The sequence below is a fragment of the Bos javanicus genome, chromosome 8 (genome assembly GCF_032452875.1).
Source record: "Bos javanicus breed banteng chromosome 8, ARS-OSU_banteng_1.0, whole genome shotgun sequence".
In the NCBI taxonomy this organism is placed as follows: domain Eukaryota; kingdom Metazoa; phylum Chordata; class Mammalia; order Artiodactyla; family Bovidae; genus Bos; species Bos javanicus.
Genome location: NC_083875.1, coordinates 22,434,338 through 22,456,469, shown reverse-complemented (window position 1 = coordinate 22,456,469; position 22,132 = coordinate 22,434,338). Strand labels below are relative to the sequence as shown.

Sequence of the window (22,132 nt, the reverse complement as noted above, 5' to 3'; positions counted from 1 at the left end):
GAAATAGCCTTGACTTTCATCATCAGTAGTTTCTCTTTTGGTGTATTTTTTAAGATTTTTTTTTTTTTTTTAGTTTAGACTGTGAAAATCCAGAAGTAGGTAAATTTACTCAGAAGGGTCACCTTAGAAGTTAGTGTCTATGTATATATTCACTACACCTAACCAAATCAACAAATTAAAAAAACAATAGAAAAAAAACTCTCAAGGGAACATCTCAAGAAAAAACTTACTTTTGGTGTAGACTTGCCTTGTCCATAGTAGGCATACAAAAATATTTCTTAAATTGAATTGAATAGATTATTCCTTGTTAAGGGCATTTCTTTGTTATAATCTTGACACTGATATATGATTTGACAATGCTGCAAGTTAGATTTTCTGAAAAACATACTCAGATAGCAATTGGTACCAACTTCTGGTAGGGAGCGTTCTTAGGGAAATAGCTAGGAATGGGCAGAAAGAGAAGTCGGTCTACAGTGTAATCTCAACCAAGACTTCAGTCAACCCCTTAGGGAGCTTTGAAGATGGGTTGACCCTTCTGATTTGTGTCTTATTCTGGTAAGAGAGCCTAGACCTTTATAATCTGGAACTGACCACTTATTTAGTATGAACTTCCCTACTTCCTTCCTAGTAAGAGTCTGACCTTGGCCAAAACAGCTGACTCCAGCTAAGGGCAATTTCTGGAGAGGGTTGACTGTAGAAATAGCAGTACTTCCAGTGGCTGGAATAATAGGAATAAATCCTGGTACTTTGTAGGAGGATCTGAGAGAGGTACACACTGGATTCTGTATAGGTAGGAAGTTAAATTCAGCAAAAATGGCAAAAAGCAGTATTTTGACCATGTCATTTTTTTTTCACATCTCACCTTTCAATCTCTAATTCTGTCAAAGGATGGGCATTTTTATTTGTTTCTTTACTTTCAATACACAGGTAGATTTGCAAAGTCTGACTTGGCTAATTATTCTGACAATTTCCTATTCATTATCTCACATAGCAGGGAGCCTCATTGGACCATCAAGCCTGTAAATTTATGATTGTACATCAATCTGAGAAATATATTGCTAGCTGCTGGCTCTGGGCTTAGGGAGCACCAGATAAGCCAGGATGTGCACAGTTAGCCCCAAGGTTTGGTCAGGAGCACTCGGCCATCCGACAAGTAAAGGAACTTTGCAGTAATTGAGAAAATGAACACCTTGGGTTATTTTCTTGCTGGCAATATTTAGAAGCTCTTATCATTGAATTGCCCTGCTTTGTTTCTCATTATCTATCAAAAGCTTTGCCAGGAAAGAAGCTATTTGGCACAGATTGAATTTTAGCTTGTTTGGGGGTGAAGAAGGTGATTTACAAAAGATGTTAAGTTCTAACACAGTACAGATTCAGGGCTTTCGATTTTTATATTTTGTATAATTTTTCATTACATGGGTGAGATGGTGGAACTTAATCTGCAAGTTCTGAAGATCTTCTAAAAGTTTACATACTATTTAGCTATATATACATCTGGACATTTTCTTTGCCTTTTTTTTTTTTTTTTCCAATGTTCAGTTTCCTTTAATGACCCCCACTCTCCCCGAAGGGCAGGTGCAGGCGGCTGGGCGATGGCAAGAGGTGTTCATTTGAAGATCTTGCCCTGATTGAAGGCTTTGCCCACATGCTGGAAGGCCCCTTCCCAGCAAAAGTATTCTCGAACCAGCGTCTGGGTCTCCTCGCTGCCGGGATCCAGTTTCCGCCATGTGTATGACTCCTAGTCCACCTGCCAATTTGGACTCAGCAGAAAAGCAAGCTCCTGGCCTCGAAAGACCCAGACCCCAGAAATGGAGCTGCTATTGTTGGTTCCAAAGAGAATGACACTGGCAAAGGCATTCTTCCTCAGTTTGTCCAATCGCTGGAACATTCCAGTGATGAGGTTGCAACTCATGAAGGTCTGGGTGAGCTCTTCAGGGAAGCGATACTCAGAGTACCACAGGGACCAGCCATCCTTATCAAAGTGATCCCAAAAGTACGGCAGCGCCACGGAGAGCGTATCCTCGTTGGAGTACTTGCGCTTAAATTCATCCAACACAAAGGTACTCTTGGGCAGATGGGCAAAGGGATCCTTGGCCTTCGGCTCGGCAGCCAGCGCCTGCTCACATTCATCCAGCTCCTCCTCAGGAGAGGGGGCAGCCGCCTTCTTCTCCTCTTTGCCCTCCTTCCGCTCCACCTGGGGCTTCGGCTTCTCTTCTCGAGAACCTTTCTCCTTCCGTGGGGTGTCCTTTTTAGGCTGGCTCTCTGCAAACTTTTTAGCATCAAACTGGGCCATTTTCTCACAGAGTTTCACCTCTCCCAAGACAGCCCGGAACTGGGGCTGGTTAATGCAGGTGAGGAACCAGTGGTTGGTATTAGGGAAGGCCTGGCAAAAAGAAGGCTCCAGAACCTGTTTGTAAAGCTACAACAGGGTGCAGACAACTGTGATGTCAGCCAGCGTCACGCGTTCGCCCACCAGAAAAGTTCTCGTCTTCAAGTGAGCATCCAGCAGCCCCAGAATTCGCCTCATCTCCTCCTTTGCATTCTCTGTGGCCTGCTTGTTGTGGTGCATGATGCCCAAGGTAGGGAACACCCAGGTGCTGGCCGGTGGCACTATGTCGCTATCAGCAAAGCTCACCCACTGCACCACCTGCGCTGCTGCCTCGGGAGTACTTCCCCGCAGCTCCTCGTTGCTCACATAGTAGGCAATGGCATTGCTCTCGAACACACAGAATCCATCGTCACCCTCAAAGGCTGGAACCTTGCCAGCAGGAAATTTACGGAGAAATTCGGGGGTGCGGTTGGTTTGGCCAAAATGGAAGTGGGGTGGTGCGGAGAGCACGCGGACCTGAGCCCCGCTGTACTGAGCGGCAATGAGGGCCTTGAAGGCCCTCCAGTTTTCAGGATATGTGTACAGGGTCCCAGCCGCCATGGTGATTCCGCAGAGAAAGCTTTCTTTGCTTTTTTACTGAGTATATTTGGCTGTAATTAGATGTTCAAAGTGACATACGATACCAGAAAGCTTAGAAATCATTGCACTAAAAATAAAACAAAATAAGACAGGATTCACTCTCTGATTTTTCAAAGCTTCTCTATATCATGCTTAAAAGTGTATTTGGACACTCCACAAGTACCCTCTTCAAGTTTTCTACAACTCATTCATCACAAGCAAACCCAATCACTGTTTTCTCTATTTCTGTTAATACCACAGTCGTTTAATCCTCAGTTTAGAGATCTAGGCATTATTTCCTTCTCTTTTGCTTTGTTCCCCGATTCTGAGATCCATGTCATGATGTGGTTGAAAGACAAATTATTTTATTTCCTAGATATCCACTTATCTTGGTGGACTCTTATACACTGCTTCTCATGGTGCTTCATGAAACTTTGCTCAATGAGAAATAGTTCTGGAACAGGATAGTTATAAGAACAGAGTAGAAACTATTTCTTTATGTTAGGACAGAAAGAGCCAGTAAGGTCTAGTTTGTGGGGAAAATACTTAGTTTTTTGCATTGTGGTGGATGAATTAGGAGAGGGCCTTTCAGAGATCAAGCTGAACCTTGCTACCTTATCTCAATGATTATATAGGGGAAGCTATATGATCTGGAATCAGTCGCATGTAGGCTGAGTTTCAGAGGTCAATACTCTTTGAGAAGACTTGCTGTGAACTCTGCTCAGTAGCAACACTTCATACCTAGAGGGGCAAAAGACCTCATTTAAATTCACAATTTGGGGGAAACACAGATGTTAAGTGAAGAAACAGTCAGGTCACACAGGCAAAAATTCTTGTCCCTAGCAAAGTTAGGCAGATTTTCCTGGTGTCTTATGAAGTTTGCCACACATTCCTGAGCAGGAAGCTGCTCTTCTAAGACCTCCCTTTCTATTTCCCATGTATTCTTACAATGAATTCATTGTAAGCAATGAATTGGAAGCAATTTGCGTGTCTTTTCCTTGAAACTCTTGAGAATCTTGCTAGGCTGATAAAACCTCTCCAACTTAGAGGAAATATTGCCCTGCCAGTGAGCTTACAGGTGTTTACTGATGCCCAAGAGTCCAGTCACAAGATAGAAAGCCTTTTATTCCACTAGGAAAGATGAGGAATAGGGAGGAAAAGGAGGAAGTCAATTTTTATTTATTGGGAATCTATTATGGTACAGACATTATACTAAGCCCTTTATTTAGATTATCTATTTGTATACATGACACTACCATCCAAGGTAGATGTAACTATCCCAGAAGAGGAAATTAATGCCAGTGAGTTTATGCAACTTGCCCAAAGTCAGTCATCTTTCCCTTAGGAGAATTTGTCATTTACCTATTTTCCCTCAGCTCCAAGTCAACTCTCCTAAAACTTCTTTGCCAAGGTTGTTCTCTTTTTATTTAGTTGTTAAGTTGTGTCAAACTCTTTTCTGACCCTGTGGACTGTAGCCTGCCAGGCTCCTTTGTCCATATGGAATTTTCCAGGCAAGAATACTGTAGTGGGTTGCCATTTCCTTCTCCAAGGGATCTTCCCAAGCTAAGGATCAAATCTGCATCTCCTGCATTGGCCAGGCATATTCTTTACCACTGAGTCACCAGGGAAGTCCCTGTTGTCTTTTAGGATCTGCCAATAGGGGCACTAGAGAGAGACTGGAAAGCGTAAGGAGGAGGGAGAGGACTTCTCTCCTGTTTTACCTATTTCTACAGTGTGAAGTGGGCTTCCCTGGCGGCTCAGTGGTAAAAAAAATCCACCTGCCCATGCAGGAGATAGGCTCAATCTCTGATCCAGGGAGATTCCCTTGGAGAAGGAAATGGCGACCGACTGCAGTAACCCACTCCAGTATACTTGCCTGGGAAATCCCATGGACAGAGGAGGCTGGTGGGCTATGGTTCATGGTGTCGTAAAAGACGTAATTTAGCAACTAAACAAAAACAATGACAACATAGTAGGAGGCCCTAGCAGCGAAAGTTGGTTCCAACCTCTAATTACTTTTAGCACCCTAAGAACAGTGTCTTCATACACTCTTGGGGTACCAGCCATGGCCAATTATGTGCCCTGTCCTTTGAGGGCTGAGCACCAATTCCTAAGGCTCCTGGTTCATGCCATAGGTCCTTGTAAACTCCTCTCTGCCTTATCTTCTTTCAGTCTTAGGGTAGTAACTGCTTCTTGCCTAGTCTACCTCACAGCTCCCTTCTTTCTATTTTAGTCATCCAACACCTGTTGTACCAATTTCCTATATTAAGCCCTTTGTGTGTGTGTGTGTGTGTATGTATATTATTTGGCCATACTGTGTGGCTTGTGGGATCTTAGTTTTCCCATCAGGGATTGAACCTGGGCTAACATTGTGAGAGCTCAGAGTCCCAACCACTGGACAGCCAGGGAACTCCCAAGTCCTTTGTGTTTTGAAATGTCTCCGTGGTTTCTGTTTTCCTGACCAGATGTAGATTGTGTGTGTGTGTGTGTGTGTCTAACTGTGGAGTGGATACACACGCAACTGGGAGTACCAAAGGCTGGAGAAAACTAGAAAAATCTCTGATCTGGTCCAGTAAACTGCTGGCTGCATCAGAGGAGTGTTAGAGGAGGCATTATCTTGACTGAGAAGCTCTTGGAAGAAAATGTATGATTTCCACGTTATCCACAGTTAGAATGTCTCTTAAAGCACGGAAGAGTAAGGTTCAGAGAAATGCTTTAGATGCCGTGTCTCTTTAAAGTGAACGCAAAAGGCCACACAGAGGAGTCAGGTTTTCATATTGTGGCCTCTTTTCACTAAGTCAGGCTGTAAAAGAAAATCATTTACATTTTGATCCTTTTCACTGGAGATACCAGAATAGTCCGCCATCACGTGTCCAATCCCTCTCTTACTTTCAGAGAGCTTGGGGTGAAATGGCATGAAAAATTTGTTCCTCCCCCATCTAAAAATTACTCAGTTTTTCTTTCCGCTCAAATGTCATTGAATGCTTTCAATTGTTTTCTAAGGGAACAAATTACCTATTTATTGAAATGAGTTAACTGTAGCTTGCTGACAAACAGTATTTCATTTTCAGGAGCAGCTGTCAGACTTTTAAAACATGAAAAGCCCATCAAAAACATTTTAGAAAGTACAGCCAAAACCTTATAAGTGCCTTTCTAAAATCTGTTCTGCTCAGATGTATTCAAGGTAATTAACTAGTAGTTTTTGTATTCTGGGCAGAGGATTTGGGTTCTGTTTTTTGTTTGTGTGTGTGTTTTAGAAGTTTTCATGGATACATTCTTAAGTTCAACAAATGTACACCGCATGAAGCAGTGACGATAAAAATGACCATATTACATTGGAGACCTACAGTCTGCCCAAGGGTAATGAAAATTTCTTCCAAATTGGGGTGGCATGGAGCACCCTGATTTATCCCTCTCCTTTGCTTATAATTCCCTTTTACCCAGTCCTCCAACCTTATTTTTGGGTAGAGCCCTTTGGGAGCACACCAGATGGAATGATCAAAAGCCCAGATGGGAGGTAAAGGACCCCTTAATGCTAAGCAGTTTGGAATAGAAAAAAGCTTGGAATTTCAACTGGGTACCCATTTTCTGAAATGTATTTCATGTAATCTTGCCCCACAGTTGCTCCATGAAAACAGCATTACTCCAGTCACTCATATGAGGGGAATGAGACAGACCCTCACTTGGGGATTTGGGGCTTCCCAGGTGGCGCTAGTGGTAAAGAACCTGCCTGCCAGTTCAGAAGACATAAGACACATGGGCTCGATCCCTGGGTTGGGAAGATTCCCTGGGGGAAGGCATGGCAACCCATTCCAGTATTCTTGCCTGGAGAATCTCCATCAGAGAAGCCTGGTGGGCTGCAGTCCATGGGGTCATAAAGAGTTGGCCATGATTAAGCGACAGCACAGCACAGCAAAGTGACTTAGCACACATGCATACACTTGCAGATTTAGCACATAAGTCATAGGCTAAAGACTCTCAGAAGTCCTTCAGTAAAGAACTCATCTAACTTTGCAGAAGGAAGTAATTTCCACATTTATGTGACCATGGAGCATCTCCTTCCTTTTACATTTTGTATGGTGCAACAACCCAATCTAATTTTACTTGGAACACATGTTTGGGATACTGTGTATAAATGAACGAAGGAAGAGGAAGACATTTACAGGTCCTTCAGTAAGTGAAGCCAAAGGAAGATTAGCTTTATATATAGTCATATATACTATCTGAAAAATGGAAGACATCTTAGATCAGTTAGGACTCTCTGTTGAAAGGGCTAAGAAAATTGTTTCGAAGAGGCTTAAAGGGAAAAAGAGAATTTAATATTTCACAATGCTGAAAAACTGAGGGTCGATGTGGCTTCAGACATGGCTGAATTCAGGGACCAAGCAGTTTTCCTTCATCTGCAGTGTTCTTGTATATTTTCTGGAAGTTCATTCTGTCTGTTTGTGGGGCACGGTAGCTACAGAGTCTCCATCCCTTCGTGTTTTCAGAATAGAGCCCCCTTGTTTGGTGGAAATAGTAATGGACCCTTTCAGGATAAATGAATTGAGAGGGAAGGCATTGAGCACCGTTAAAAAGAAACTGAGGATGGTTGCTATAGTCAGAGGAAATGGATGCTGGGGAAGACACACAATCAAAATGTCAAAATAATAATCTAGTGCATCTGCCTGCCCTGTTTTTTACTGTTCTGACAGGAAGGAAAAAACCCTTAGAGCATGCTTTAAAGGTATGTGTGCTTATTTGAGTGACTGGAGAAGGGGAGAAGCTTGGAGTGTTGACCTGATTCTCAGATTGCACTGGAAGAGATGAGAAAGATATCCTGGTCAGGAGCAATCACTGGCGGAGTAGAAGGCAAAGCAGAGGCTCTTAGAAGGAAAGAATGTGTTGAACTATTAAAGTCCCCCAGATAGTTTGGAAATGTGGCCCTAGTAGTTTGCTCTAGCAGGAGCTCCCAAAGTCAAGGCAAGAAGAATCTAGAGAAGACACAGAAGGAAAATGGAAGCCCATGATTGGCCCATTTTGAATCTCATTCCTTTGGTTGCCATCCTCAACCCAGTGTCTAATCCCTTACAATTTTGCATTGCTTAGAGGGTTACCCCAGCTCTTCACTTTGTCAGTCCATCTCTCCCGTCCATATCACCAAGAATAGGTCTCTACAAATGATCACACAGCCCCTGACCTCTGTGGCTTGGATTAGGAGTTTATTTTTGGTGACTGGTGAGAGATGGGATGTGAATTATTATTTATTGTAAACAGGGAAGATACTTTCCTTGCCATCCAAGGTGGTATTTGAGTGATTTCCCTCCCTCTACTCACATCAGTACTTGGTATGTATTGAAGTTCAATGAATGCTTCTGTGAATTTTGATACTTTTGGGAATTATTGCCCAAAGAACCTTGTTGCCCAGTCTATAAACTGGCTCCTCCCAGTCTTACCAGTCAGAACTTACACTTTTATGCTCCATCAATGCAACCCTTTGAAGTTCTCCAAGCATTCCTATGCTGTATACCACTGTCTTGGGTTTGGTTCCCTGGAAACAGCCTGAGATGCAGATTCTTGTGCCAGTATTTACTGAGGAACTGCCTTCAGGAGAAACCTGAAATGGAACAAGGGAGGCACAACAGGACAGGCCAAGATGTGGGTTCACCTGATCCTATGGGGAGCTTTTGGAGCATGAATTATACCATAAAGCTTTCCTACCCTGAGGTAGGTAAGGGGACTGGCCATATCAGTGTATTATTGGTGTTGGGCCACTTTTGGAAAGGGGAGTAACTTAGGCATTTCCAGGCAAGTTCTTTCCCATAGGTTGAGAACAATTCTCAGAAGAATGCAACTTGGAGTTCTTAACAACCCATCCTCAGAGCAGCTGGGAGATCTACTACAATCATCCCAAGTATTTGCTTACACAATTCACTCCATGAAAAAGCAGCAGCCCCTCCTCCTGTGTTACTGCCTGAAAACTTGCCCTAATATAGTAGTTTTCAAACCTTACCTAGGAAACCTACCTATTCACTCATACCCTCATCACCCTTCCCCTTCTTGGATTAGTACCCTTTTTCCTTCACTAACACTCTATGCACTTATTATACTCTTTGGAATTATACTTGGGAGAGTCTTTGCTCTCCCAAGACTCTCCAAGGAGAGTCTTTTCAAGGAAAAGCTTTGAATGAGTTTACCATAAAAATAAATTCTGTCTTGTTACCTTGCAAATCCTTGAGGACAGCACTCTATCTTATTCATCTCCTGGCCCTTACTCCTGGCCCTTAGAACCTCACCTGATGCCTTGTAGGAGTTCCAACACAGGTTTGCTGACTTAAACAATATCAATCTTGTTTAGGATTGGTATCATGGAAAAATAAGTTGAACTTACCTAAGTTAAATACATACATAAATTAAAATATGTTTAACTTACCTATGGGAAAATATGTCAACCTAGAGTAAACTTTTTGAAACTAATTTATTTTCCAGTTGAAGATTGCCTTCTCTAGTATGCTATGTCTATTCCTAAACATACAGAGAAAGACATTAACCTGCCTTTTCGTACACAAATGAGTCACTTCCAAAAATAAGCACCATTTCTTGACCAACACTTACTTAATTCATCAACCTGTAATTTGCTTTTGGAAAAATCATCTCATAAAATGATGATGACTTGAGGTTTAAGAAATCTGGTGCAGAGCTAGAAAAAAAAGTAAACTTCGTGGCAACATTGCAAAGAACAAAATGCAAACTGCAGTTAGTGTTGGTAGCTGTTAAATGCAAGCATTCACTGTAGCAGACAGTCTTTCTTTAGAAAACACAGGCCAATGACAGAAGATAACAAATAGACACCCTTCTCTCTAGAAGAAACATAATAATTAGCGGTGAGGGGGGGGTGGAAATTAGCGAAAGGTGACTTTGGAAGAGTGGCTGGAGAGTATATAATGTAACGACTGTTCAGATGCATATTCATCAAAGCTGTTGACATAGTTCTCTTATTAGCTAATATGTAAAATGTTGTTTTAAGGAAATGGTGCCTCTGTAAAATACCAGAGGCAAGAGAGTCTGGAGTAGCTGCCATTAAACCTCTTTGCTAATTGGACACACCAGCTACTGCTATCACATTAATCTGCGGCCTTACCTGACAGGCTAAACAGCCTGAGCTAACAGAACATTTAGAATTAATGTGTTTACTTTAAGAAACATGAAGTCTGATTCCATTAACATTCAAAGTCATAGAGGCTACAGAATTAAACATTGGAGGCTTTTCTTTCTTTCTTTTTCTATTTGATAGTCCGGTGTTTACAGAACTTACATTAATGATGAAGCGATGTAATTTTTTTTGTCTTGGAGGCTGAAAACATAAAAAATTGGATTAAAATTATGAAGCTACTCTGACATGATATATTAAAGAGCTCTGAATGATGCCTAGGGATGGAGGAGAGAAGAAAAACACTTGAGTAAGTAAACAGAGTTTATGAGACTTGTTTATGCCAGGAAAGCAGGATGAATATTTCTGACTAAAAGTTAATTAACTATTTTGCTTCAGTGAGCCAATTTGTCGTCCTAAACTTTGATTCATTAACTGCAAACTGAGAGAGTTGCTTGTTCCTTGGTGTACTCATATACTGTGCTTGTGTTAAATGGTGCCATGAGATATTGTCTGCTCTATCCAATTGAAACTAACGGAAAAGGCTATTATACTGAAAGTAAGACTTTTTAAGTAGCAGTAAGTAGATGGGTATTCTTTCAGAGCTATGCCCCAAAACTATATAGCTTAATTGCAAAGCTAATCAGCCCTTATCAAGTAAAATGAGGGTATACCAGGATTTTTGAATCTGTACATTAAATGGGGCATGAAAGTTGCCCAGTTGGAGATTCTATAGGCTTAAGTCTTGTGAACTTACCAGCAGTACTGCTTCATTTTTTGCCACTTGGAGACTATAATTTAGAAAAAAATCTGTTGTAAGGAGAAAATAAATCTCCATTTGTCAATAATGGAGATTATTTGTTTCTAATAATGATATGTTTTGTGAAAGTCTGTTTGCTATGTATAAAGGACCTTTGAGCTTATGACTGGGTTAATGAAAAGATAAGCATTTAGGAGAAAAAACCCTGGCCATACTCCTAGGATAGTGATGTTTCAGGTTTTAATCACAGTTACATCCCAGCTGATGAGGGGTAAAGAATCTGCATGCCAGCGCAGGAGAGGAAGAGACAGGGGTTTGGTCCTGGGGTTGGGAAGGGCCCCTGGAGTAGGAAATGGCAACCTGCTCCAGTATTCTTGCCTGGAAAATTCCATGGACAGAGGAGCCTGGGGGGGCTACAGTCCATGGGTTTGCAAGGAGTCAGATATGACTGAGCCACTGAGCACAACCACACACACACACACACACACACACACACTCTCTCTCTCTCACACACACACGACTAACTCTATATCATAGGACATACTTGAGAATATTTGTGAAAATTCATGCAACTTAGTTAATTTGGGTCTATAAACCTTAATCCAAGTAGTGGAAATGTTGTTCTTTACAAGAAATGGTTGCTTTTTTCCACAGTAAAGCTTATGGACTTTCTGTCTTACACTGCCTCTCTGTCCCTAGTGTGGAAACAGAGAACATTCTGCCCCTCTCTGTGAAAAGTCTTTTTGTGAATGCAGATTTTAAAGCCCCTTCAACATGGGCTAGACTATAAATTCCATGAAAGTAAGGGCTTTGTATGTAAATAGCTGCATTCCCAGTTCCTGGAATAATGCTTATGGAATGAATAAAGTAATGAATGAGTGAATGAACAAATGAATGAAGGCTTCAGGGCATTTTAAATATCCTGAGGAGATTATAATATTGTTTCGGTAAAATGAATAATGAGTTAATCTGGGTTTCCCCAGGGCTTTGAATATTGGGTGCATGGAAAGTAAGTAAGTGAATAAGCATGGACTGTGTGAAATCTTTGTTCTAGTTACTGTGTAACTTTTGGCAAGCTATTTAATCTCTCTAAATCTTAATTTCATCATTCACAAGTTAGGGTTAATAATGATAGTATCTTTCTCATAGGTATACTGAGGAAATATTTCATTGAGAAATGAAGAAGGTATTGTTTGTAAAGTGCTTTGAAGAGTTCACCTACTTAGCTGTAATTTATGAAGAATTTATGAAGATGCCATGTGCTAATGGCAAAGAACACTCAAACTACCACACAACTGCACTCATGTCACACGCTAGTAAAGTAATGCTCAAAATTCTCCAAGCCAGGATTCAGCAATATATGAACCGTGAACTTCCAATGTTCAAGCTGGTTTTAGAAAAGGCAGAGGAACCAGAGATCAAATTGCCAACATCTGCTGGATCATCAAAAAAGCAAGAGAGTTCCAGAAAAACATCTATTTCTGCTTTATTGACTATGCCAAAGCCTTTGACTGTGTGGATCACAATAAACTGTGGAAAATTCTGAAAGACATGGGAATACCAGATCACCTGACCTGCCTCTTGAGAAACCTATATGCAGGTCAGGAAGCAACAGTTAGAAGTGGACATGGACCAACAGACTGGTTCCAAATAGGAAAAGGAGTACGTCAAGGCTGTATATTGTCACCCTGCTTATTTAACTTATATGCAGAGTACATAATGAGAAACACTGGGCTGGAAGAAGCACAAGCTGGAATCAAGATTGCCAGGAGAAATATCAATAACCTCAGATATGCAGATGACACCACCCTTATGGCAGAAAGTGAAGAGGAACTAAAAAGCCTCTTGATGAAAGTGAAAGAGGAGAGTGAAAAAGTTGGCTTAAAGCTCAACATTCAGAAAATGAAGATCATGGCATCTGGTCCCATCACTTCATGGGAAATAGATGGGGAAACAGTGGAAACAGTGTCAGACTTTATCTTTTTGGGCTCCAAAATCACTGCAGATGGTGATTCCAGCCATGAAATTAAAAGACGCTTACTCCTTGGAAGAAAAGTTATGACCAACCTAGATAGCATATTCAAAAGCAGAGACATTACTTTGCTGACAAAGCTCCATCTAGTCAAGGCTATGGTTTTTCCAGTGGTCATGTATGCATGTGAGAGTTGGACTGTGAAGAAAGCTGAGCGCGGAAGAATTGATGCTTTTGAACTGTGGTGTTGGAGAAGACTATTGAGAGTCCCTTGGACTGCAAGGAGATCCAACCAGTCCATTCTAAAGGAGATTAGTCCTGGGTGTTCTTTGGAAGGAATGATGCTGAAGCTGAAACTCCAGTACTTTGGCCACCTCATGCGAAGAGTTGACTTACTGGAAAAGACTGTGATGCTGGGAGAGATTGAGGGCAGGAGGAGAAGGGGACGACAGAGGATGAGATGGCTGGATGGCATCACTGACTCGATGGATGTGAGTTTGAGTGAACTCCAGGAGTTAGTGATGGACAGGAAGGCCTGGCGTGGTGCAATTCATGGGGTCTCAAAGAGTCGGACACGACTGAGCGACTGAACTGAACTGAACTGACTGATGAGGTTATTAATCCAAATGTGGAGATTGTCCCAAAAGAGAGTCAGAAAATATCAGTATTTGCAGTTGAGACTCTGTAAAGACAATGGACATTTGGGTTACTTCCACCTGTTGGCTGCTCTGAATAATTCTGCAATGAATGTAGGTGCAGAAACATCTCTTGGAGATCCTGTCCAAGCATCTGTTTATTCAGCATTACTGGTGATTAAATCAAAACCAGATGGAATGGAGCTACTAACATGAGAAAGTAGTTATTGCTTGCTTTGATCTAGCAAATTATTTCTTATTCATTAGAAAGTATATATGGCTTCACTGCAAAGATTTGGATGATCCTTAATGTGGATGTTTGTTATGCAGAAATGCAGGCTCTTCATTTCTCTTGGCACCCACTCCCATTTTCTTGCGTCTTAGCTATTATTTTGATGTTTCTAAAGTTTCTGCCTGTGTTCCCCCTTTTCCTAGGGTTTGATCTTTTCTTCTGTATCAGACAAGTCCACAGCATCCTCTTATATCTTTGAATTTCCCCTGTGTGTATCTGAGGGCTAGGCATTCACTTCAGTATCTGTTTGTGCTGGGTTTCTTTTTTTTTATTTTAATAATTTATTTATTTATTTTTTGGCCAGGCCACTTGGCATGTGGGATCCTAGTTCCCCAACCAAAGATCAAACCTGTGCACCCTGAATTGGAAGTGTGGAGTCTTAACCACCCGACCACCAGAGAAGTTCCCTGTGTGTGCTATTCTGAGCCTCAAGTGTGGAGATAAAGAGGAAGAGAATAGGGGTGATCAGCAGTCTGTTTGCAGTAGCTTTTTGGATCTTCAGCTGTACTTAGAGAATGAATGAATGATTCTGTGAATAGCTACACGACATCTTGTGTTGTTGGGTTTCTGTTGAGCTGTATATTTGTTGGTCAGTGTTTGAGCAGTACTACAAAGGACTGTTCATTAAGTGGAGACTTAGAATTCAAGTTGGTGTGCATATCCTTGTTCTGGTTTCATATAGGACCTAATGGCAGCAGCATAAGGTTATCCATTTGTAGTGAGGATGCAGCAGGGCCAGTGATAAAGGCATGGAAGCTAGCTTGGCAGGGAGTTTCAGTGGGGCGCTACCGAGCCATCACTACTTAAGGTGAAAGTACATAATAAAAGGCAGCAGAGATCAAGAAAAAAGGGTTAGAGACCAGGGCAAACGGATGTGTTCGGAGAGAGATCAAAACTATGCAAGCTATTTGGACATCAGAAATGGGACCAACGCAAAAAGAATTAAGGCATTTACAGAGCTCTTGGATTAATAATATTAATAGTAAGAGTTTGGAGAAGGCAATGGCAACCCACTCCAGTATTCTTGCCTAGAGAATCCCTTGGACAGAGGAGCCTGGTGGGCTGCTGTCCATGGGGTCGCACAGAGTCGAACACGACTGAAGTGACTCAGCATGCCTGCACGCATTGGAGAAGGAAATGGCAACCCACTCCAGTATTCTTGCCTGGAGAATCCCAGGGATGGGGGAGCCTTGTGGGCTGCCGTCTATGGGGTTGCAGAGAGTCAGACACGACTGAAGCGACTTAACAGCAGAGTTACATTTATTGCCTACTTAATCTGTGCCAGACAATGTTAGGTACTTTTATGCATTGTGTTATTTAGTTCTTCCTGGAGAAGGCAACGGCACCCCACTCCAGTACTCTTGCCTATGGGAAAATCCCATGGACGGAGGAGCCTGGTAGGCTGCAGTCCATGGGGTCGCTAAGAGTAGGACATGACTGAGCGACTTTACTTTCACTTTTCACTTTCATGCATTGGAGAGGGAAATGGCAACCCACTCCAGTACTCTTGCCTGGAAAATCCCATGGATGGCAGAGCCTGGTGGGCTGCCGTCTATGGGGTCGCACAGAGTCGGACACGACTGAAGTGACTTAGCAGCAGCAGCAGCAGTTCTATGAGGCAAGTTCTATTATTACCTTAATTTTACAAATGAGGAAACTAAGTCTCAGAGAGATTAAGGATACGATTAGTAAATGAATGAGCTGGTTGTCAGACTCAGCAGTGCTTTCTGGTTGTGAGCAGATATGAACTGGACTGAGGGAACAAGGAGTAAGTACAGTGTCACTTATCTCACTGTACTGTGACTTGTAATGAACTTTATGGTGAGTAGCAGGTATCATTTGTCGTTTGATTACAATTCAGTCAATGGTTTTGCTTGAATAAATGATATTTCAACTTCAGTTCAGTTCAGTTCAGTTGCTCAGTCGTGTCCGACTCTTTGCGACCCCATGAATTGCACCACGCCAGGCTTCCCTGTCCATCACCAACTCCTGGAGTTCACTCAAACTCACATCCATCGAGTCAGTGATGCCATCCAGCCATCTCATCCTCTGTCGTCCCCTTCTCCTCCTGCCCCCAATCCCTCCCAGCATCACAGTCTTTTCCAGTGAGTCAACTCTTTGCATGAGGTGGCCAAAGTACTGGAGTTTCAGCTTCAGCATCATTCCTTCCAAAGAACACCCAGGACTGATCTCCTTTAGAATGAACTGGTTGGATCTCCTTGCAGTCCAAGGGACTCTCAATAGTCTTCTCCAACACCACAGTTCAAAAGCATCAATTCTTCGGCACTCAGCTTTCTTCACAGTCCAACTCTCACATCCATACATGACTACTGGAAAAACCATAGCCTTGACTAGACGGACCTTTGTTGGCAAAGTAATGTTTCTGCTTTTCGATATGCTATCTAGGTTGGTCATAACTTTTCTTCCAAGGAGTAAGCATCTTTTAATTTCATGGCTGCTGTCACCATCTGTCTCCCTCAAATTCAGTAGTTATTTCTGCATAATCATACAAAAAAAGGATGTAGAAGTAGAAACTTCAAGATTTGAATTCTTGAGGGAACTCTATTTCCAAAATACTCTATCCTCTTCAAATGCATTTCCAAACATACCACAATTATCTTAAATTCTTGTTCAAAGATATTGTCACTGTGGAGAGAGGTATTAGCATTAACTGATACATGTTTTAAGAGTTAGAAACATCTGGCTTCCAATCTAGATTTTCTAATTTTTCAATCATATATCTGGTATGAAATTTTTGAAGAAAGAGATATTGAAACAGTGATCTGAGACTCTGAAACTTGAGAAAGAATCTCGCTTTGAGAGGAGGAATGGCAAGATTGCAAATGTGGAAGAGTGAGGATTGTGTGGGATAGAAAGAATGTTAGATTTGGTGCCAAAAGATTTAGGTTTATATTTGACCCCTGCTACAGAGAAGGCAATGGCACCCCACTCCAGTACTCTTGCCTGGAAAATCCATGGATGGAGGAGCCTGGTGGGCTATGGTCCACGGGGTCGCTAAGAGTCAGACACGACTGAGCGACTTCACTTTCACTTTTCACTTTCATGCATTGGAGAAGGAAATGGGAACCCACTCCAGTGTTCTTGCCTGGAGAATCCCAGGGACAGGGGAGCCTAGTGGACTGCTGTTTATGGGGTCGCACAGAGTCAGACACGACTGAAATGACTTAGCCCCAGCAGCAGCAGCAGCTGACCCCTGCTGATTTCAAACCTGAAACTGAGAATGGTAATGTTGCATTTTCAGAGTCATCCCATAGTTCAAACAAAATAGTGTTATATGAGTGTCCTTTGTAAAATATAAATTTAATAAAGCAAATAGTAGGCACGCATTATCACAGCTAAGTTTCTAAAGCTTAATTTTTTACTTACAATGGTGTTTCTAGGATTGATTTTGAGAGTCAAGATAAATTCCTAGAACAACTAAGCATAGGTGAAATGGGAATCGTTCATTTGGTGAGATATTTGGTGAAGATGAGACAAGATATTAGACCTTCTCTTAGAGACAACGACTTAATCAAATTTACCTACATTCAATTTGAGTGGCTGGAGCTTCTAGTTTCAGAAGTGACTTCTAAGACCCACGAGAGGGAGCTCATGCACTTCTTAGGCTCTGCTGGTTAGCTTTCCAATATCTCATTCAAAACAGGCAGTCGTTGGGGAGGTGAGGTGTGATGGAGAAAATGATCATGAGAAATGAACTCCTTCAAGAAAAATTATTGGGAGATACAAACTTAATTTCTTTACTATGTCTGAAAGCTATTGAGAAAATTCTGGCCAGAATCCTTTTAACTGGCTCCCTTAAAGGAGGAAGAACTGCTACTACCATTTTAGATTAATATCTCTGCCTTAACACCCATTCCAAATATTCTCCTCTTGCAAAAGAGCACTGAGAGATGATGATCCAGCAGGAATGATGTCCCACTCCACTTAGCCCAGGCAGCCTTGGGAGGCAACCAGGAATATCATAGTTTTGGCATTTGTGATCACAGCCTGTTTCAGTTAAATATTCAGGGAGAAAGGAGTCTATGCACACAAATTTAAATAAGTGTTGATTGTCTGAAGTACTTTTGTAAAGGCTGTCATAGACTGGGAAAGGATGAATGAGTGTGTGTGTGTGTATGTGTGTGTGTCGGGGCGGGGGCAATGGGGTATGTATGTGTGTGTGTGTGTGTGATGAGGGGATGGGATGGAAGGCAGCATGGACACATTCTCAGTTTTGATATTTTTCATTTCATGATGTGGCACACTTCTCAGAGTTATAAAACGTGATCAAAGGAGAGACGTCTAAAAGGCACTAAACCCTCTGCTTGTGAAGAAATTCTGCCAATGAAAGATGAGTTTCTGGCTCATCCATATCTTGTTGTGTTACATTACAATGGATGAGTAGGCTCAATAATATATTCAGTCAATGTATTATAAGCATTAATCATTATATTGAATGATTATTTTCCACATAAGCTTTGTGTAAACTGAATTAGTATGCATGAAATGGAATTTTATACTTCAATCTTATAATAAAATTGAAAACGTATTTTGCTGTAGACATTTTTGGATCCAATACCTAATAACATTACTAAGGCAGTAAATCTTTTAAAATCAAACAGTTAAAGGAAAATAATGACTGTTTTGACCAATAATTAACAAGAAAATATTTTACTATTCATTACTAAATCAATAAGGAAACAAACCACAAAATACCAATTCACGGGGTTAAAGTTTAAATTGGATGAGCTGCAATGAGGTCAAGCTGTTACCAGGAAAGGCCAACTGGCCGTCTCCCAAAGGGTCTACATAGGGATGTATTCATTGTCTACAAAATCAGAAACTAGTTTGGGCAACCCTTTTGAAGTGAATCCACTTTGCAAGGATTAACTAATGCATGAATTAAAAAACAATGGGAAATGTAGCTTGCAATTAGAATCATCATGATCAGAGAATTATTTTCTAATAGGAAAAACTCCAAGGGAAGTCACATTTAATTAGAAGCTTGATTTGTGTAAAATTAGAACAGAAAGGCTGATTTAAAATAGTTTGAGGGTTTTTTCTTTTCCTCATGTAAGCTGTTTGAGTCACCGTTCCCTATTGCAGGGATAGTTTTTCCAAAGGCATAAAAATATTAAATACCCGGGAGCCAACATCCTCTTCTCTGGACTCTATTTAGATGGTAAATGAGGCCTAGCTCTGTCCCTTGTGGGATTTCCAGTCTGGAAAAGTATGATAAAATGCCTAATATATAAAATAATATCTTAATTGACTTACTAATAACATTTATATCAGAACTTTTCCCTCATCCAGAAGTCCCACCATGACCCCTGTAATTACTAATACCCTTCTTTTCCCAAAGGTATCCATTGTCACCAAAGATAAGTTTTGCTATTTTCTGAAAATTCCATAAATGGAATCATAGAGTAATAATTATTTTCTTCTGTCTTCTTTGACTTAAGACTGTGTGTGTTAGGTTCATTGATATTGATTCATGTAGTTTTAGTTCATTTGTTTTAATTGCTGTATAGTATTCTACTGTATGACTAAATAAGAAAAAATCTCTAGGCTAGTATACTGAAGATCAGGAGTCAGTAGAATTTTTCTGTAAATGGTAAGATACTAATTATTTTAGTCTGTGTGGGCTGTATGGTTTTTGTTGCAACTATTCATCTTTGATATTATATTATTACAGCAGTCGTAGACAATGTGTAAATGATAGCTGTGGCTGTGTTCCAATAATGTAACAAATGAATGACAGGTTGGATTTGGCTTGTGGATCACCCTTGAATATTTGGATTGTTTTCAGGTTGGTGTTACCATGAATGAACCTGTGTAATTTCTTGTATGTGTCTTTTGGTGTTTGCATGTAGGTGATTCCTTTCGATATGCAGCAAGCAATGAATTACTTTGTTCAGCTTTGGTAGATGCTGCCAACTTTTTCAAAGTGATTTTCTAAACAGCCTAGGTGCTCCATGTTTTATCAACATGTGAAATTTTCATTCGTTGAAAATTTAGCCCTTTTGGTGGGTATGTGGTATCATTTCCCTAATGTAAGCCTTTTCTGATATGTCAACTGAGAAAGCCAGTAAATTCTGTCATATGAGTGTATACATTCCACTGATTGTTCTATGGGTTTGTTTTATTTTATGCAAACGATTACCTGAAATAAAATAAAAATCAGAATATTTAAGTGTGCAGTTCAAAACAAAAATATAAAAATACTGAAATTTGGCTTGGCTTTGAGAACAATGGAGGGAGGGGATATATGTATACATATAGCTAATTCACTTCCTTGTATAGCAGAAACTAATGCAACATTGTAAAGCAATTATACTCTAATAAAAACAACAGCAACAACAAATTAAATGGAAGAATAAAGAGCTTTTGAAGTGCTTTTACCTGAGAAACTTTTAGGGTTTCAGAGCAGAGAGTTTAAGATTAAGAATTAGTTCTAGATTTATAACAGCTAGTATCAAATAGGTTATGAGGCTTATAAACTGTATGAGCTTGAAAAAGTAACTTTAAAGCATTGTTGTAAAGTAGAATTAATAATATCTGTACCATCATTTCCACATGAATTTTGTGAGTATAAAATATGATTATATTTGTGATAATGTAAAATATTCAGAGAGAATTAAACTTCATTAAGGGTTCTTCATCCACTCAGGATACCAAATCTTAAATGTCAGGAATCTCCCAAAGTGTACATTCATCTGTAAAAATAGTTGAATAAATTCTCTAACTTAAAACCCTCTGAAGATAATAAAAGGGGCAGTTTGACTAAGAAAAGTATGATGTTGTGATTTATAATAAGAAATATAGATTTTACTTTTATCCCCTTTTCTGGCACAGAGCTCCTAAAATCCTTGGAATTTCCTGAGAGGACCAATAAATGCAACTTTTGTTATGTGTTAGTAAGGTGACTTTGGGACCCCATCTAAGAGTGGGGACTGATCGATGGGAAAACCAACCATGCAATTAGATGATTGGAACTTTCAGCCTCACTCCCAACCTCTGAGAGGCAGAAAGGCTGGTGGTTGAATCAATCACCAATGACCAATGGGTTAATCAATCACAAGCCTCTATTCAAAAAACCAAAAGCAGGGGGTTTGGAGATCTTCCCGGTTGGTGAACAGGGAGATTATGTGAGACTGGAGAGGGCATGGAATCTCCTTGCCCCTTCTCTATACTCGCCCTATGCCTCTCTCCCATCCGGTTGTTCCAGAGTTATAAATCCTTTTACAACAAACTTGTGATACTGAGTCAATGGGTTTCCTGAGTTCAATGAGCTACTCTAACAAATTCATCAAACTCAAAGAGGAGGTCACAGGGACCTCTGATTGATAGCCAGTCAGTCAGAAACACAGTTAATAATCTGGGCTTCTGATTGACATCTGAAGTTTTGAACAGGGGGCATTCTTGTAGGACTGAACACTTAAGTTTTCAAATCTGACACTGTCTCAGGATAGACAGTGTCAGAATTGAGTTGAATTGTAGGATCCCTAGCTGGTGTCAGAAAATTCTTGTTGTTGGTGTAGCAATACCATTCCTCCACCCCCTACACACACTGGACTTGGTCTCGGAACACCAAAAAATAAAACCATACTGTATAATGGGAACTACATATGTGACACAATTAGATTATGCATAGATACATTATCCTACTGTGAATTGGAGTTTTGGCATTTTCTAGCTCTTACTCACAAAGCAAAAAAGCTGGACAGAAAGTTCAGTTATTGAGATTTAGGAAGTGTTTCTCTTTTGGTTTGGGTTTATCTTTTCCTCAGTTCAGTTCAGTAGCTCAGTCATGTCTGACTCTTTGCAACCCCATGGACAGCAGCAGACCAGGCTTCCCTGTCCATCACCAACTGCTGGAGCTTGCTCAAACTCATGTCCATCGAGTTAGTGATGCCATCCAACCATCTCATCCTCTGTCGTCCCCTTCTCCTCCCACCTTCAATCTTTCCCAGCATCAGGGTTTTTTCCAAAGAGTCAGTTCTTCGCATCAGGTGGTCAAAGTATTGAAGCTTCAGCTTCAGCGTCAGTCCTTCCAATGAATATTCAGGACTGATCTCCTTTAGGATGGACTGGTTGGATCTCCTTGCAGTCCAAGAGACTCTCAAGAGTCTTCTGCTACACCACAGTTCAAAAGCATCAATTCTTGGCACTCAGCTATCCTTATGGTCCAGCTCTCACATCCATGTGTCTACTGGAAAAACCATAGCTTTGACTAGATGGACCTTTGTCAGCAAAGTAATATCTCTGCTTTTTAATATGCTGTCTAGGTTGGTCATAGTTTTTCTTTCAAGGAACAAGCATCTTTTAATTTCATGGCTACAGTTATTATCGACAGTGATTTTGGAGCTACCCAAAGTAAAGCCTGTCTCTGCTTTC

At 40.9% G+C, this 22,132-nt stretch overlaps 2 protein-coding genes across 2 annotated transcripts; both read right to left on the bottom strand.

Annotated features, from left to right (window-relative positions):
- Nucleotides 1–1,501: 1,501 nt before the first annotated feature.
- LOC133252491 (elongation factor 1-gamma-like) lies at nt 1,502–2,293 on the bottom strand. Its single transcript, XM_061425137.1, has one exon. The coding sequence runs from the start codon at nt 2,291–2,293 to the stop codon at nt 1,739–1,741; it is 555 nt and encodes a 184-aa protein (XP_061281121.1). The 3' UTR covers nt 1,502–1,738.
- LOC133252492 (elongation factor 1-gamma-like) lies at nt 2,247–2,929 on the bottom strand. The gene has a single exon (XM_061425138.1). It carries the CDS (start codon nt 2,927–2,929, stop codon nt 2,420–2,422), a length of 510 nt encoding a protein of 169 aa, XP_061281122.1. The 3' UTR covers nt 2,247–2,419.
- Between the last annotated feature and the right edge of the window lie 19,203 nt (nt 2,930–22,132).

Excerpts from the sequence above, each read along its gene's own strand:
- LOC133252491 (XM_061425137.1), bottom strand. The coding sequence starts at position 2,293 with ATGGCCCAGTTTGATGCTAAAAAGTTTGCAGAGAGCCAGCCTAAAAAG.
- LOC133252492 (XM_061425138.1), bottom strand. The coding sequence starts at position 2,929 with ATGGCGGCTGGGACCCTGTACACATATCCTGAAAACTGGAGGGCCTTC.